This window comes from Nematolebias whitei, chromosome 17 (genome assembly GCF_014905685.2).
Source record: "Nematolebias whitei isolate Nwh7 chromosome 17, NemWhi1, whole genome shotgun sequence".
Taxonomy (NCBI): domain Eukaryota; kingdom Metazoa; phylum Chordata; class Actinopteri; order Cyprinodontiformes; family Rivulidae; genus Nematolebias; species Nematolebias whitei.
The window spans coordinates 7,899,919-7,917,386 of NC_056514.1; the positions used below are offsets into that span (position 1 = coordinate 7,899,919).

The 17,468-nt window shown below is 41.2% G+C and overlaps 1 protein-coding gene across 1 annotated transcript in view; it reads left to right on the top strand.

Annotated features, from left to right (window-relative positions):
* The window catches only part of LOC119423343 (Na(+)/H(+) exchange regulatory cofactor NHE-RF1), a 112,599-nt gene that overhangs the window by 19,273 nt on the left and 75,858 nt on the right, over positions 1–17,468 (top strand). The window contains exon 2 of the mRNA XM_037690720.1: positions 12,664–12,834. Coding sequence (XP_037546648.1) covers positions 12,664–12,834 — 171 coding nt within the window. The remainder of the gene's footprint in view (positions 1–12,663; positions 12,835–17,468) is intronic.

The following is a 17,468-nucleotide window of genomic DNA, read 5'->3' on the forward strand; positions in this document are numbered from 1 at the left end:
ATTATTTTACTGGCACAGTGCATTCTGGGGGGATGACGGACATCATTTATAGTGGAGACGAAAACGAGGAGGGCTTTAATCTGGTCCAGGGCTTGTTGACAATATCGGTTTTTGCTTTTTCATAAAGTGCTGCTACAACTTTTTGGTTGAAGTGTTGACGTGATGGGATGTCGTAGGGGGGCTCAATAACTTTAAAGCCGGCGCATCAACAACAGAAACGTAGATCCAGAGCTTTAAAAACTCCTACATGTTGTGTTATTGATTTGGACCGATCTGAATTACCTGATAAAGGTTGTTTAAATGCTGCTGTTATCGCTCTTTGCAACAAGCTGCTAGAAGAGACGTTCACATTCGGATGATGTCGTTTCCAGCGCGTTAACAAGTTAGACGTGTTGCTGCTGCAGATCCAATCTCCGTGAAACAACGTCGACACACAGCTTTGGATTTACACTTGTCTTTTAACAAGAAAGTCATAATGTTCCCTAACAGGAGACTGCAACGAGATGCTAGAATGCTAATGTTGCGCGTGCTGCAAGATAATATCACCATGCTGAAACACGCTTAGGAACTTTAGTTCCGCGGCGCATAATCTCTCGTTAATAAAATTTAATTAATGAAAAAATAACCCAAACGGTACACACGTGGACTGAACCGAACATACCGAAACAGTTCAGTAAACCCACGTGTACCGTTACACCCCTAATATATATATATTAGTTCTGGAGCTAACATGAAAGCTGGGTCATTTCTCCATCCTCCTCTCTGTCAGTGCACTCCCGTTTAAATTAAAGGGCTGAATGTCAGATAACATTCAACATTTACTTCCAAGCTGAATGGCACCTGCTTTCAAGCCACATATCTACATTATTTTCCCAGAATACATTGCAGCACCCCCCCCCCAAAAAAAAAAAAAAGATAATATAAGTATACATTTTTTTAAACTGATTAAAGCTAAACACCCTAGAGCGTTTTTACAAACTTGTTTTTAGTGACAGAAGTAATTGTTTACCAAATAAGGTGTATTGTTCCTACTAGATGTCTTTAAGAACATTTTTTTGACTCATTGCAAATCTTTTTGTTCAGTGATTTAATTTCCATAAAACGTTCCTGACCTAGTATATTAAATTTTTTTTTTTAAGTCAGACACACACCTCTGACAGCCGCCACAGGATCATTACTTGTGTTTTTTGGGTTTAAACAAAATGTAATTTCTGATAAATAAGGTAAAACTAGTAAGAAATAACTCTTGCTGTTTTGTCTATTTGCTGCTCAGGATATTCGGGTTTAGTACTTTCTCTTCCCTGTTTTACTGATCAAGAGCCTACAGCTTGTTCTAAATGTGTAACTCCAACCAATGTCCTTAGAGGTGACACGGTGACTGGGTCCGCACGGTTTAACAATCATCAACCAGTCTAGCTTCTTTAGAAACTCACAGATTAGCTCCTAGTCTGTGCCGGAGGAATCTGTCAGTAGTGAAACTCTCACTTCAGAAGGAATCATTGACAGATAGCAGCTGATAGTTCAGGTTTTATCAAACTCTGGAGTTACAACCACAGGGCGGGGAATGTCTTTTACTGTCCTGTTCAAAATTTTTGTCCTGTGATCCATTCTACAGTTCTGTAATAAAACATGGAGTATGCACCAAAAGGTGCAACTCAAGTTGGAACAGTGTTACATTGTACAGTTAAGACAAAACCACCCCCACAAAACTGAGAGGGAAACACTGCAGTCCCTTCCAGGAAGAATGACGGTGCTGAAGCGTTTTAACTCCACGTGTGACGGAGCTGCCTTTCACCCGCACACGGGATTACACCTGTATTTAGGCTCAGGACACTACGGGATTATTGTCTGCAGCAGAGAACAGACTTCACTCTGGTTATACAGTGAACCCTCGCTGTAAAGCGGTTCACCTTTCACGGTCTCGCTGCTTCACGGATTTGCATCGTGCATTGTGTTCTGCATTCTGATTGGCTAAACAGTCTCTCCAGTACTGTAGTTATTTGTAAAAAAACATTTATACAGTACTTTTATTTGTTAAACAAATGCTTGGGCCTGTAAAAAGGTTTTGTTCTTTGGTTTGAATGTATTATGGAGTATTTCATTGTATAATAATTGTAAAAAAAATAAAAGTTACTACTTCACGAATTTCGCCTGTCACGGGTTCTTTTTGGAACGTAACCCCCGCGAAAAACGAGGGTTCACTGTAACCTGTTATTCAGGAAAATTTTCTGAAGTTTTTCAACACAAGTCTCGCTTGTGAGGAGAGGGAGGGAAATGACCAAGATCTAGTCATTTTTGTGTAGGCTAAACTGATTAGCTGTGGGGGCCATCTTGAATTATGTTGGCTTCCATATGTTTTTCAGTTGTATATGTCCGTCCAATGAGTGCTTTCTGAGGATTTGGAATCCATTCAGGGGTTTATGAAATTTCTTGCTAACAGATTAACAGGGTGGACACAATTCACTTTATTTATATAGCGCCAAGTCTTAACAGAAATCAGTTCAGGGCACTGAACCATTTCCAAAGGTTAGTGCTAATGTTTGAAGCAAAGATGTCCTTCAATGTGTTGTGCTCAAAGCCTGGTTTTAGGGGATTCTCAGCAACTAGCACACCAATTTTTGGCTCAACATCTTTAAATTTGGCTGAGTTCCTTAAGGTCATTATACTCTTTGGTCTTCTTGAATTGGGCCGACTTCAAAAGCTATTGTAATGTGTTTTCTAATATTGGCTGAGGGAGCCATCTTGATTTGAGGTGAGTCCAAAAGCTGTAGATATGAGCATATTCATTGCTCTCTGAATGTTTCATTAAAATTCATCCTCTGGTTCATGAGCTATTTTGCTAACAGTTGAAATTTAATAGTTATGGGCAAATATTTCAACACAGACTTTGTGTCCCAAATGACTTTTGGGCATTCAAAAAGAAATTTAATGTATTCAATTCAATTCAGTTTATTTATACAGCGCCAAATCACAACAAAGTTGTCTCAGAACACTTTACAGGAGCAATCAAATACATAGAAAAGCCAATTAGTAAAGTTCTCTATCTAAGGAATCCAGCAGACAAGTTGAATCTTGGCTTCATTGCAGTCTCTCATCTAGAGCAAGCACAGTGGCAACAGTGGAAAGAAAAAACTCTATTTTAAAAGGAAGAAACCTCCAGCAGAACCAGGCTCAGGACAAGCGGCCATCTGCTTTGACCGGCTGGTTTGAGAGGACAGGAAGGAGAGACAGACGAACACAGAATGCTAGGTCCATGTCCAGATATAAGTCCAGGTCCAGATATAGGTCCAGGTGTGCCTGAAAGACCCCCCCCCCCCCCCACACACACACACACACACACACACACATACACACACACATGTTAAGGATAAAAAATAATTACAAATACAAAACAGGTTGAGCAGAGTAAGTAAAGACAGTAGTAGAGTGAAAAGTGTGGTCAGTTTGTCCTCCAGCAGTCTAAGCCTATAGGAGCATAACTAAGGGACAGCTCAGGAAACCCAAGCCGACCCTAACTATAGGATTTAGCAAAAAGGAAAGTCTTAAGCCTAGTTTTAAAACTGAATAATGTGTCAGCCTCATGGACAGAGATTGGAAGTTGGTTCCACAAGAGAGGAGCCTGATAACTGAAAGATCTGCCTCCCATTCTGTTTTTGTAAATTCTAGGAACCACAAGTAAACCTGCAGTCTGACAGCGAAGTGCTCTGTTAGGAAAATATGGAACAATAAGATCTGTAATATAAGATGGAGCCAGGTTGTTAAGAGCTTTGTAGGTTAGAAGTAAGATTTTGAATTATATTCTGGATTTGACAGGGAGCCAATGGAGAGAAGTTAAAACTGGAGAGATATGATCTCTCCCAGTAACTCCATTTAAGACTCTGGCAGCAGCATTTTGGATCAACTGAAGACGTTTTAAAGATGTATTTGGACACCCAGATAATAAACCATTGCAATAGTCCAGTCTAGACGTGACAAATGCATGAACCAGTTTTTCTGCATCGTTTTTAGATAAGATGTTTCTAATGTTAGTGATATTACGCAGGTGGAAGAAGGAGGTTCTAGTAACGTTTTTGATGTGGGGGATAAAAGACATGTCCTGATCAAAAATAACACCAAGATTTTTAACATTAGAGCTGGAGGACAGATTAATGCATCTAAGGAGGGAGAAAGACTGAAAAATTAATTTCTAAGGTGTTCAGGTCCAAAAACCAAAACCTCAGTTTTGTCTGTGTTCAACAGGAGAAAATTAAGGGTCATCCAGGTTTTAATGTCTTTAAGACATGCTTGAAGTCTTAAGTAGCTGATTGGATTCATTGGGTTTAATGGACAAATCTGGGTTTTCATGAGCTGTGTGCCATAATCATCAGTATTAAAACAATTAAAGACCTGAAATATTTCAGTTGGTGTGCAATGAATCTGAAATATATGAAAGTTTCATTTTTATCATTACATTATGGAAAATAATGACCTTTATCACAATATGCTAATTTTTTGAGAAGGACCTGTATGCCCCTTTTCCACTGTTACGGTGTGGATCGGGTCAGCTCAGATCAGCTCGTGTGTCATCGTGTTTCCATTTACACTTCTGGACCGGTTCTGTAGGCGGGGACCGGAATCCAACTCGTCTTACCACCTGGTGGCGGTAGTGCGCCCTTAAGCTATTTACTAGCCACCACTAAACATATTAGAAGAAGAAAACCCTGAAGGCTTTGTCACACGATGTTGTGGAAGAGATGTCATGCTCTAATGGAGTACCTCATGAGCTGTAACTTATAAACCTGATTCATAATCCTACCTTACTGCCTTCCCTGCTGCTTTAAACCCATGTGTTTTACATTTTAGTATAGATTTTTACAATAAAGATGTATTAAAAATATCTTCACTTTTATTATTTACAGATATGCACAAGGTTCATGTTAAAATTGCAAAACATCACACTGTGCTGTAATCTTTGAAACTGCTTTTACAATAAGATACAGACTTGAAAACAATTAGATTAAATTTTGTCCTTAAATTTTAAAGGTTTGTCTTTCATTAAAATTAAAAACATAAATGTATTACTTATTAATCCAAAAAGTTAAGTCTGGTCCTCTGGACATTAAAACAAAACAAAACAAACAAACAAAAAACATTTATTGTTTATTATAAACTATTGTTTGTTTTGTGAATGTCCAGAGGACCAGACTTAACTTTTTAGATTTTTCTACCTGAATTATTGAGCAGCATCAGGATATTACTTATTAAATAGTCATTTGGTCTGTGAACACCATGGGGTCCTAGAAGAGTTGAAGAGGTGGCTGTTGATGTCTGTGCCTCCCTGGTAAAGCTGCTCCCCCCACGGCCCAGAAGCAGAAGATGCTGGATGGACGGACTGATGGATGGATGGATGAATGGTGAAGGAGGAGACCATCAAACACAGCAGGAGTGGTCAGTTCAGGTGAACTCCTGCCTGTTTGCTTCAGATCAGCTGTTCAAATCTCTGCAGGTTCAAATAAAAGGTGCACCAGGACTTTCAGCTGAATCTCTCAGGCCACAGTTGTATGGATGATAACTGATAATTGATAACTGTCCTTTCTGAATTTTTGACTGTTTTTGTCTCACTTCATCCTAGAACCAAAACATTTATAACATAATAACAGTTGAGCAGATTCTGGTAATCTTTTCTTAGGATTCATTAAAGATCAAATGCATTTGGAAATTCTTCTCAACTTCCAGTATGAATTTAAACAAACACTATATGCACTTAACAATGTAAAAAATTGTTTAGGAAATTTAATGTTCAAGGACACCACTTAAGAAAAAAATTGTTTAATAGGAAAAGTAACAAGTGAAAAATAAAAACTACAGCCTCCAACTAATGATTGTCTGTCCCTTGTCTCACGGGCTTCATCCAGAAGAAGAAATGAAATATGATAATAATATAATAATAACAATGGATATATGAATCAAAGTATTATACAGGTACAGATATTCTTTATTGTCATTCGCACCTCATGTGGTACATGTGGTGGATCAAAATTATGAACACAGGGTCCCAGTTACATCCAACAATAAAATGTAAAAGAAAAACAGTAATAAGATCTAAGATATGAACTAAGAAAAACATCAACTAAATATATGCTAAGCTCTAATAGCATAAAAACAATAAACACAATACGCTGAACAGCAGCACGGACATGAGTCTGTGTGAACAGACGAGCACGAATGTACACAGCAACATGAAACAGATCAGCAGCAACATGAAACAGATCAGCAGCAACATGAAACAGATCAGCAGCAACATGAAACAGATCAGCAGCAACATGAAACAGTTCAGCAGCAACATGAAACAGATCAGCAGCAACATGAAACGGATCAGCAGCAATATGAAACGGATCAGCAGCAACATGAAACAGATCAGCAGCAACGTGAAACAGATCGGCAGCAACATGATGTGATTTTTCACAGTGATTATCCTGGTTATCATGAGGCTGCACAAATTCAAGTTCATGTTGCCGTTTGACGTATTGTTTTGATTGTTTAATACTATTAGTGCTTAGTTTATTATTAGTAGATGTTTTTTTGTTGATTTTTTCTTAGTTCATATCTTAGATCTTGTTACATTTTTTTCTTTTACATTTTATTGTTGTCTGTAACTGGGACCCTGTGTACATAATTTCACAATTTCAACTGATGGGATGAGTCACTTAAAATATGTTTAAAGTTAGAAAACACTCACCATCTTCTATAAATGATTCAAGTAGAGCAGTGGCTTTGTCCAAACCACCCTCCAATCCTCCGTCTAGCTCGCTTTGACTTTTTTCGTCGGCCACCAAGCAGAACAACACCTGCACTTCTGCATTTGACCACGGCTTTGATATTATTGTTTTTGTATAGCTTCAAAATACTAAAAGATACGCTCCTCGAGTTATCGCTAATGGCAGGCGGTAGAGAAAATTGGCGGATCGGGTTGTTTGGAAAGACTCCACAAACTCCTTCCCTCGACCAATCAGTGACCGACAGTGTTTTTGACATCATGGCTCGGCTCGCTTAGACTCTTGAGAAGCCGGGCCAGAATTTAGGGAGGTGAGCCGGTCCCAGGAACCATGAAAAAGACCACAAACACGCGTCAAGCTGGAAATATCTGACCCCCGCCGTGACCGTGAAAAAGAGGCATTAGACAAGACAGAGGTTGTGGTTTTTGGACCTGAGCATCTTAGGAATAAATTTTGCAGTCCTTCACTTTCTCTGGATATTAATCTGTCCTCCAGTTCTAAAGTTAAAAATCTTGGTGTTATTTTTGATCAGGAAATATCTTTTAACCCCCATATTAAAAATGTTACCAAAACAGCTTTCCTCCACCTGCGTAATATCACTAAGATCAGAAACATCTTGTCCAAAAATGAGGCAGAAGAACTGGTTCATGCATTTGTCACATCTAGACTGGACTATTGCAATTGTTTAATATCTGGATGTCCAAATACATCTTTAAAACGTCTTCAGCTGATGCAAAATGCTGCTGCCAGAGTTTTAATGCAAGTTAGTAGGAAAGATCATATTTCTCCTGTTTTAGTTTCTCTCCATTGGCTCCCTGTCAAATTCAGAATAGAATTCAAAATCCTACTTCTAACCTACAAAGCTCTCAACGACCTGGCTCCATCTTATAGTACAGATCTTATTGTTCCATATTTTCTCAACAGAGCACTTTGCTCTCAGGCTGCAGGTTTACTTGTGGTTCCTAGAATTTACAAAAACAGAATGGGAGGCAGAGCTTTCAGTTATCAGGCTCCTCTCTCTTGTGGAACCAACTTCCATTTTCTGTCTGTGAGGCGGGCTCTCTGTCCAGTTTTAAGACTGGGCTTAAGATGTTATTTTTTGGTAAATCCTATAGTTAGGGTTGGTTTGGGTTTCTTGAGCTATCTTTTAGTTATGCTTTTATCGGCTTAGACTGCTGGAGGACAGATTGTCTACATTTCTTCTCTATGCTACTGTCTTTACTTACTCTGCTCAACCTGTTTTGTAGTTGTAATTTTTTTCTATCCTTGACATGTGTTTTTGTCTTTCTTCCAATAGGGGGCACACCTAGCCCTGTATCTGGACCTGACATCTTGTGTTTGTATGTCTCTCCTTCCTGTCCTATCAAACCCAGCCGATCAAAGCAGATGACCGCTTGTCCCGAGCCTGGTTCTGCTGGAGGTTTTTTCCTTTTAAAAGGAAGTTTTTCTTTTCCACTGTTGCCATTGTGCTTGCTCAGGATAGGAGACTGCGATGAAGTGAAGATTCAATATGTCTGCTGTAGGGATGCATGATATTTTCGGCATGGTATTGGTTTCGGCCGATATTAACGTTAAATTTCAATATTGGACATCGGTCATTCCATTAAAATAACTCGCCAATATAAAAGGCGCTGTTTTTGCCTGCAGCGGCAGCACAAAACGATGACGTTGCAGCACAATGTGATGACATTGAAACGGCAGTGCAACGTGATGACATCACGGCGGAGAGGAAAATTCAAAATGCCGGTGTTGTGGAAGTTTTATTTTTTGTTGGTGAGGATGTCGGATTCCGAAGATTTATGGACTACGTTGAGCCTCACTACATTGTCTGCAGTCAGAGATATTTTTCATAATCAGAAGAATCAGAATAAACTTTATTGGCATTGCACTGAGATGCAACAAGAATATGTACGTACAGTCATCCGAAAGATGGGCAGAGTGCACGAAGCTGCAACTATAAAAAGTGCGGCCCTCTTATTCAGAATAATATTTTGCTTAGATGAGAAAAGGGAAGAAAACATGAGGAGAGACGGTAAAAAAAAAGATCTCTCATGCCGTGTCATAGACGGGGCACGATTTGAGGCATCAAAAACCCCTACCACAGCAAAGCAACATAAACAGACATAATACATGTACATATAGGCCAATGAAAACATTGAATTTTTAAGGGAAAGTCGTAGCATAGTCCAGAGCCCCCCCCTATCAGCCATTGTCCAGATAAGAGGTGTTAATCATCACCAGCTCGGTTGAGGCTCTGTCACATGTCCACGGCCTTGGGGAAGGGAGGGGTGAGGAGATAGAAAAAGCATCTTTGTTGTTTTCAAAACATGCCAGGAGGAGTTGAGATAAGTCCGCCATCAAGGGCACAATTTGGGTCAGGCAGAACTTGTGAATTGCTGTTTCTGCCTTTTTAAAGTCTCGCTGGTATATATTCCTCTGATGAAACTCCAAAACAGCCGAATTGATCCTTTACGCCAAAAGTCGAGCTCACAGCTTCTCCAAGATTATTTCCCTTTTATGTGTGCTGTTATTGAGACCGCAGTCCTGATAACAGCCTGCTCCAGCTCCCTGCTGCAGCTCCCCAAATTCAGTCTGAGCGCTGTCGAGCTTCGAGACATCCACATGAATTTGTAGACAATCCAGAATTCACCAACCAAACAGCAAACAGCAAAGACGTAACCCATTACCTGAGTTACAAGCCGTCATTTCCGACGTCATTGAGAAGCTAATAGCCGATAGCACGACATGTTGGGCGAATTTTACCACAGACATTTGGACGTCGTGTTAGCCCCGTTAGCATAATTAGTAGGGGTGGGCAATATGGCTCAAATATAATATTGTGATATTTCAGAGCATTCTGACGATAACGATAAGTTTCGCGATATAAAAAAAACCTAGAAATCATAGTTATTTATTTGACAAAATTAACATGTTGCTTTGCAGTATTACATGAAATAAAAAAAACAAGGGGTAATTTTACTGAAATTACTTTATTTAGTAAAGTATTCAGTCTCCAAGTATAAAAATATAAACTAAAAATGATCCTTCTGTTATTTATATTGAAAAAGTCTGCACAAAATATAAAACAATAAATCCACCACAAAAACTAAAGTGCAGGTGCAGTTTCCCATAATAACTAAATAAAATTAAGCTTAATATCTGTTAAGCATAAATGTAACATACAACAAAAATATGTTGCCTTTAAATGAGCTATAACTTCCAGAACTTGTAACAAAGGTGATCAGCTGACCCTGAAGCTTGTGGTGTTTCTGCTTCCTCTGTTCCTGCAGGAATGATTCATTTCTCTGATGATCTGTCTCTGATCACCTGACTCTGTTCTTTGTCTATGTACTGTGGAACTAAGAGACAGTTAAGCTACACTTGTTTTTACCGGCAGTTTAGAACGGGGGAGACGCAGCCCGCACCGGCAGCTCAGAGCAGAGTGGGGAGGAAAAAAAAAGATGAGTGGCAGCTTAGAGAGGAGGGAGGGAGAGACATTTGAGTTGTCTGTACCTGCATTTTAGAGCTGGATGGAGAGACAGCTGAGCTGTGCGTTGTTTGTTTTTAGCTTTTAGCTAGCTAGTTTTGTGCGCAGCTAATCAGCGTCACACCAGTACCGACAGGTGGATGGGGGGGGGGGGGTGCGTGTGGTCGTTCGGCGCGCTCGGTTCTGTTAAGGGGGCCCACCCTGACGTTTTATGTCATGAAATTAGCATAGATATTATCTTTTTGCCCGGGCAAGCTTTTTTTACCGGTATTATCGTGAACAATATGATATGGCCCAGCCCTAATGTTTTGTCTTATGGCACAATGGATAGACAGAAACTTTGATGTTAAAAAGGCTGTCCTTCATGCACATGGGTGCAGAGGTTCCCACACTGCAGCTAGGAACCTGGAACAAGTCTCCACAAGTGAGACAGCATTGCAGGTGACTAATGCTAATAAGTTTATTTATTTATTTATTTAATTATTTCTATAGCACTTTACACAACCATGGTGATGGTGACCAAAGTGCTTAACAAAAAACAGTACTTAAAATGACAATAGGTTAAAAGCAAGAAAACACAACATAATAGCACAAATAAAACCAGAAATGTCACCACATATTTACGTACTAAAAGCTTGTTGGAATAAAAAAGTCTTAAGCTTCGATTTAAAAGGGCCAAGTTCAGTAATCTGACGCAGATCAAGTGGGAGCTTATTCCAGAGTCGAGGTGCGGCCGCAGAAAAGGCACGGTCACCCCAGCGTTTATATTTAGTCCTTGGAACAGAGAGCAGGAGCTGTCTGACCTCAAAGATCTGGAGCGGGCGGGGAAACTTAGCATCTCAGTTATATAAGGAGGAGCAAGGCCATTCAGAGCTTTAAAAACAAATAATAAAAGTTTAAAATCTATTCTAAAACGGACAGGGAGCCAATGTAGTGAGAATAAAACAGGTGTGATGTGGTCCCATCTAGGAGTGTTGGTTAAAAGGCGCGCTGCTGCATTCTGTACAAGCTGGAGGCGACTCAGTGATGACTGTGGTACACCGACATACAGAGCGTTACAATAATCGAGCCTAGAACTGATAAAAGCATGAACAGCTTTCTCCAGGTCGCGACAATTTAAAAAGGGTTTGACCTTTTTTAAAAGGCGTAAATAAAAGAATCCCGACCGGACAACAGAGGCAATATGTTTGTCAAAGTGTAAAGCCTTATCAAAGGTCACCCCAAGGTTATTCACACAGTCATGGAAGTTTATGTCCAAATTTCCCAGGCCAGTTGCATCTTTGTCACCAAATAAAATCCATTCTGTTTTACTGTCATTTAAAAACAGGAAGTTCTTGTTTAGCCAATGTTTGATTGCAGAGATGCAGTCGAAGAGAGAAAGCATTGGGTTATTGGATCCTGGCCTTAATGGTAAATAGATCTGCAAATCATCTGCATAAAAATGAAAGTTGACATTGTGTTGTCTTATAATAGATCCAAGTGGCAACATGTATAAATAACATTTAACACTTTTCATTTAATATAAATCAGTGCTATGCATATCATATGGCTGTTACTGATTATATGTCATCAGCTCTTACAGCTGTTGCACAATTTTTGTAGCAAATAAGCCTAAATAAGAGAGCTATGTTCTGACAAAGGAACGTATATAAAATATCAGTATCGGCATCGGTTATCGGCCAAATAAGTTTTAACATATCGGCACATCGGCCAAAAATCCAATGTTGTGCATCCTTAGTCTGCTGGCTTTCTTAGATAGAGAACTTTACTAATGGTCTTTTCTATGTATGTAAATGTTCCTGTAAAGTGCCCTGAGACAACCTTGTTGTGAATTGGTGCTATATACAGTAAATAAACGGAATTGAATTGTCGGAGCCATTGCTGTATAATATTTTATCAACGAGCGTATAATGTGTCCTCTGCGGTACTCTTTCATTTGGACACATTGCAGTGTCCATCTGAGTGATTTATTAGCAACCCCCCCCCCCCACCACCACCACCACCACTACACACACACACACACACACACACAAGATCGGTTTTATCCGTTTGTGTTTTTTGTTTATATCAGCAAAAATCAGAGTGTACGTCTATGCCTCAGGTTTGCTTCAGCTCGATTCAAGATGGCCACCATAAATATGACTATAACACAATCAGATTCACATGTGTTGACCCAAAATATGTGGTAGTAGCTGAGAATTGTTCACAACAATAACTGATCACAACATTTACACTCCTTTTCTTACATTAAGAAGACTTTAGTCTGAAACTAGCATGATGTAATGCATTCTTTCAAGGATTCATGTCTTTACTTAATGAGATTTTTGTGTTTACACATAGTAACGAGTGTATGAAGCTCAGAGAGAAGAAACTGAAGTATTTCTGAATGAATTCTGATGTTGGCTTGTAATGTCTCTGCAGGAGGAGCAGGATGGGCCCCGGCCTCGTCTCTGCCACATGAAGAAGGGCTCAAATGGCTATGGCTTCAACCTGCACAGTGAGAAGTCCAAGCCGGGTCAGTTCATCCGAGCCGTGGATGAAGACTCTCCGGCACAGAGAGCCGGCCTCCGACCTCAGGACAAGATCATTCAGGTCTGACACGCTGTCTCTCAATCTCCCAGATGGATTTATACTTTGTGTGTGGTGTTAACAGAAGAGACCTTGGTCTGTTAGTGTCTACCTGCTGTGTGAGTGTAGAGATTAAATAATGTGCTGACGGAGGCTTCACACAGTTCAAGAGGGCAGGAGCTGGTAGGGAGTTTGGTACCAGCTGCTGACACTCACAGATTCCTGTAGGTATTCCCACCTCCACCTTTCCTCCCACAGGAATTCCTCAACGTCTTATCTCCTTGTGGTCTTGGTTCAGTCCAACTCTGAGAGGGTTTGTTCACCACTAACCAACATTCTTCATCTATACTGCTGTTGGTGTCTTGAAACTGTCAGCTCCTACTTTTTACTGCAAGATCGCCACTCACAGATACTAGGGATGAACGATATGATCGGCATGATATCGGTATCGGTCAATATTAGCATTAAAAGTCAATATCGGACATCAGCCATTCCATTAAAATAACTCGCCGATATAAAAGGTGCTGTTTTTGCCTGCAGCGGCAGCACAATGTGATGACGTTGCAGCGGCGGCGCAATGTGATGACGTCACGTGCGCCTACCCGAGCTCACGGCGGAGAGTAAAATTCAAAATGTCGGCGGTGTGGAAGTTTTATTTTTCGTTGGTGAGGATGTCAGATTGCAAAGATTTATGGACTATGTTGAGCCTCGCTACATCGCCCCAGTCCGGGATATCTTTCCAATGTAACGTTACCCGAGTTACAAGCCGCCATGTCCGATGTCGTTGAGAAGCTAATAGCCGATAGCACCACTTGTTGGGTGAGTTTTACCACAGACATTTGGACGTCGTGTTATCCCCGTTAGCATGATTAATCTTATGGCACAATGGATAGACAAAAACTTTGAACTTAAAAAGGCTGTCCTTCATGCACAGGAGTGCAGAAGATCCCACACTGCAGCTAGGAACCTGGAACAAGCCTCCACAAGTGAGACAGCATCACATGCTAATAAATAACATTTAACACTTTTTATAAATATAAGTTAAAATGCTATGCATATGGCTGCTACTGAATATATGTCACCAGCTGTTGCACATTTTTGGTTACAAATAAGAGAAATGTCTGTGGTAAAACTCACCCAACAAGAGAGCTATGTTCTGACAAAGGAACATGCATAAAATATCGGCATCAGTTATCGGCCAAATAATTTTTAACATATCAACATATCTGATATCGACCAAAAATCCAATATCGTGCATCCCTAACAGATACATTAAACACACGCATGCACGCACGCACGCACACACACACACACACACACACACACACCTATAAAAACCTGACAACTAATATGTCCAGAGAGTGGACTGAAATATCTGATATCTACCTGGAAAGTCATTTGCTCCAGGTCAGTGACCGTTTTTTTTTTTTCTCCAAAAACATTACTGTATATGTTTGAGTTTCAATTCTTATTTTTCTGTATCTCTCAGAATGCAATACAACAGGATTCGTTTTATTGGCTATAAAATACAATTATATATATTTAAGGTGTGTCCTTTTTTTCTAGTTACAACAAAGGAAATGTTTTTTGGTAAAACAAAACAACATCCCATACAGAGACTGCACTGAAACCGAGTAAAGAAGCTTTAAAAGTCCAAGTCTGGAAACCCTTCAGAAAGTCTAGGGAACTATTGATCAAGACCCCTTTGACAGATTGCGTCAATGTCTGGCTGCTTGGAAGGAACATGTAAAGAAATGAGGAACGGATCAGGAGTTTTGCACCATGTTAAAACCATCCAAAACTTCTTAACTTCATTTGGTTAATGGTTTTGATGGAATTGCAGCTGTAGAACGGCCTGGTATACTTTCTATAGATGAGGTCTAAACTCCATGCTGGTGGAAGGTAATCTTCCTTTTATGGTGCAGCTCAGACAGGATGTTATGTGGACTTGGGCTCAGCCTCTCCCCGGTTCAAAGTGCAACTTGTGAATGAACATGTGTTCGTGAGTTGCTTCTCCCTTCAGCCTGTTTTCTCACTGACATCAGCTCCCACAGTGTCCATCACTCATTAACCTTGTCAACATGCAGTTAACTGCAGATTTTAGAGCTGAATCACTTTATGACCCAGTTTATGATTCTGTCACACAGTTTATCTTTGTATTCAGATCAATTTAGTCATTTATTGTCATGGTTATGCATTTCCAATGTGTTAAATATTACCTGCATGTTGAAATGGTCTTTACAGTCCTCTGCTGTAAATCACCTGAGTGGCCTCAATGCCAGCAGCTCGTCAGCTTCATAAGCTGTGCTGTATTTAAAGTCGTATCTGATTCAAACATATATTTGAGTCTCTGCACACATTGACTTTGGTGTTTTTGTCAACTAAATTTTCATGTCCTACTCTGGAGCTGTTCATTTCAGACTACATACGCTTAATCCAAGATGGCCGCGCTCAGAGCAGTTGCAGCTTCACAGGCTCCCGGTACCATCCCAGTTTTTAGAAGTTTTGATATTGACTCTGTGCCTGACTCCGCGCGATTTATGCGTGTGAACTATAGCCGAACCGAACTGATGAGAATAGGAGCGGATTTGCCACGAAATATAGCAGAAATCAGCAACAAACTCAAAACTACGCTCGGCAGAATGCAGATCTTAAAGTCATCTACCTGGAAGCTGCAGCAGAGGCGTTCCAGCGGGCAGAAGAGGAAGCGCTGCTCCCGGCTTAAGAGGAGAGGATGCCGGGCGGGGGTTATGGTGAGGCTACGAGCTAACGCTAAAGCCGGTAAACTCCCCATGCCGTCTCTCTTTCTGTCGAATGTCCGCTCGTTGGACAACAAGGTGGATTTACTTCGTCTGAGAGCGGGCGCCTCAGAAGAGATGAAGAAGTGTGCAGTGCTTTGCCTCACAGAAACGTGGATTACAAGTGAAACGCCGGACTCAGTCTTCCAGCTGGATGACAGACTTTTATTTCGAGCGGACCGCTGCAGCGAGCTAACGGGGAAATCACGGGGGGGCGGAGTGTGCATTTACGTGAGTAAAAGTTGGTCCACGAACTGTACTGTTGTAAATAGCTCATGCTCGAAGGCTTTGGAGCAAATAACAGTGAAATGTCGGCCACATTATCTACCCCGAGAGTTCACAGTGACTTTTATCACAGTTGTTTACATTCCTCCGGACGCTAATGCTAATGAATCACTGCAGGAGCTTCATGATATCATCAGCTCGCTGCAGAACAAACACCCCGAGGCTCTCTACGTGGTAGCCGGAGACTTTAACCACGTGAATCTAAAGGACTGTCTCCCAAGCTTTAATCAGCATGTGACGATTCCGACACGTGGAGACCGCACGCTGGACCGTGTTTACACGAACGTAAAAGATGCATACAAAGCCGAACCCCGCCCCCACCTAGGACTGTCAGACCACATCTCAATCTTCCTGGCTCCTGCTTACATGCCCCCGCTGAGACGCTCCAGACCGATTCAAAAGAAAGTTAAATGTTGGAGCCAGGACAGTGGACCCATACTGAGAGATTGTTTTGATCGAACAGACTGGCAGGTTTTCAGAGAAGCTGCTGAAAATGGAGGTTCGCTTGATCTTGACCAATACACATCCTCAGTACTGGGTTACATTAGTACATGTACTGACACAGTCTCCACTATCAGAAATGTTAAAAGCTACCCAAACAGAAAACCTTGGCTGAATGCAGAGGTGCGTACCCTGCTGGAAGCCAGGAACACTGCCTTCAGGTCTGGAAACTCAGAGGAGCTGAGTAGGACAAGAAAAGAGCTGGTTGCTGGTATTAAGAGGGCCAAGGCCACATATGCAAAGAGGATCGAGGGTCAATTCATCTCACAAGACCCTCGGAGCATGTGGAGGGGCATTAAGTGCATAACAGATTATAAAGGAAGGAGTGAACAATGTCCCAAAGACCCATCTCTGCCTGATGCCCTCAACAAGTTCTATGCACGCTTTGAAGACCCGAACAGACCACCCAGCACCAAACTCACCTCGCCACTGAATGAAGAGCATCTCAGCGTGACCTCAGCAGAAGTAAGGAGTACCTTCAGGAGGATTAATCCGCACAAAGCAACTGGCCCAGACAACATCCCCGGAAAAGTGTTGAAGGAATGTGCTGATCAGCTCTGTGAGGTGCTGGCAGACATCTTTAACACCTCACTTACCCTGGAGACAGTTCCCACCTGCCTGAAGACTGCCACCATCATCCCAGTCCCAAAAAGCTCTACAGTGACTGGTCTGAATGACTATCGGCCAGTGGCCCTCACCCCGATAGTCGCTAAATGCTTCGAAAAACTGGTCATGACTCACATCAAAACAACCATCAACATCAACGAGGACCCTCATCAGTACGCATACCATGAGAACCGATCAACAGAGGATGCAATCTCCTCTGTGGTCCACACTGCACTCAACCACCTGGAGCAGAAAAACTCTTACGTCCGTATGCTCTTTGTGGACTTCACATCCGCCTTCAACACCATGATCCCCCAAACCCTGATGGACAAACTATCCACACTAGGACTAAGCCCCTCCATCTGCAACTGGGTACTAGACTTTTTAACAAACAGACCACAGTTAGTGAGGATCCACAACCTCTCCTCCTCCACCATAACCCTCAGCACTGGCTCTCCTCAGGGATGT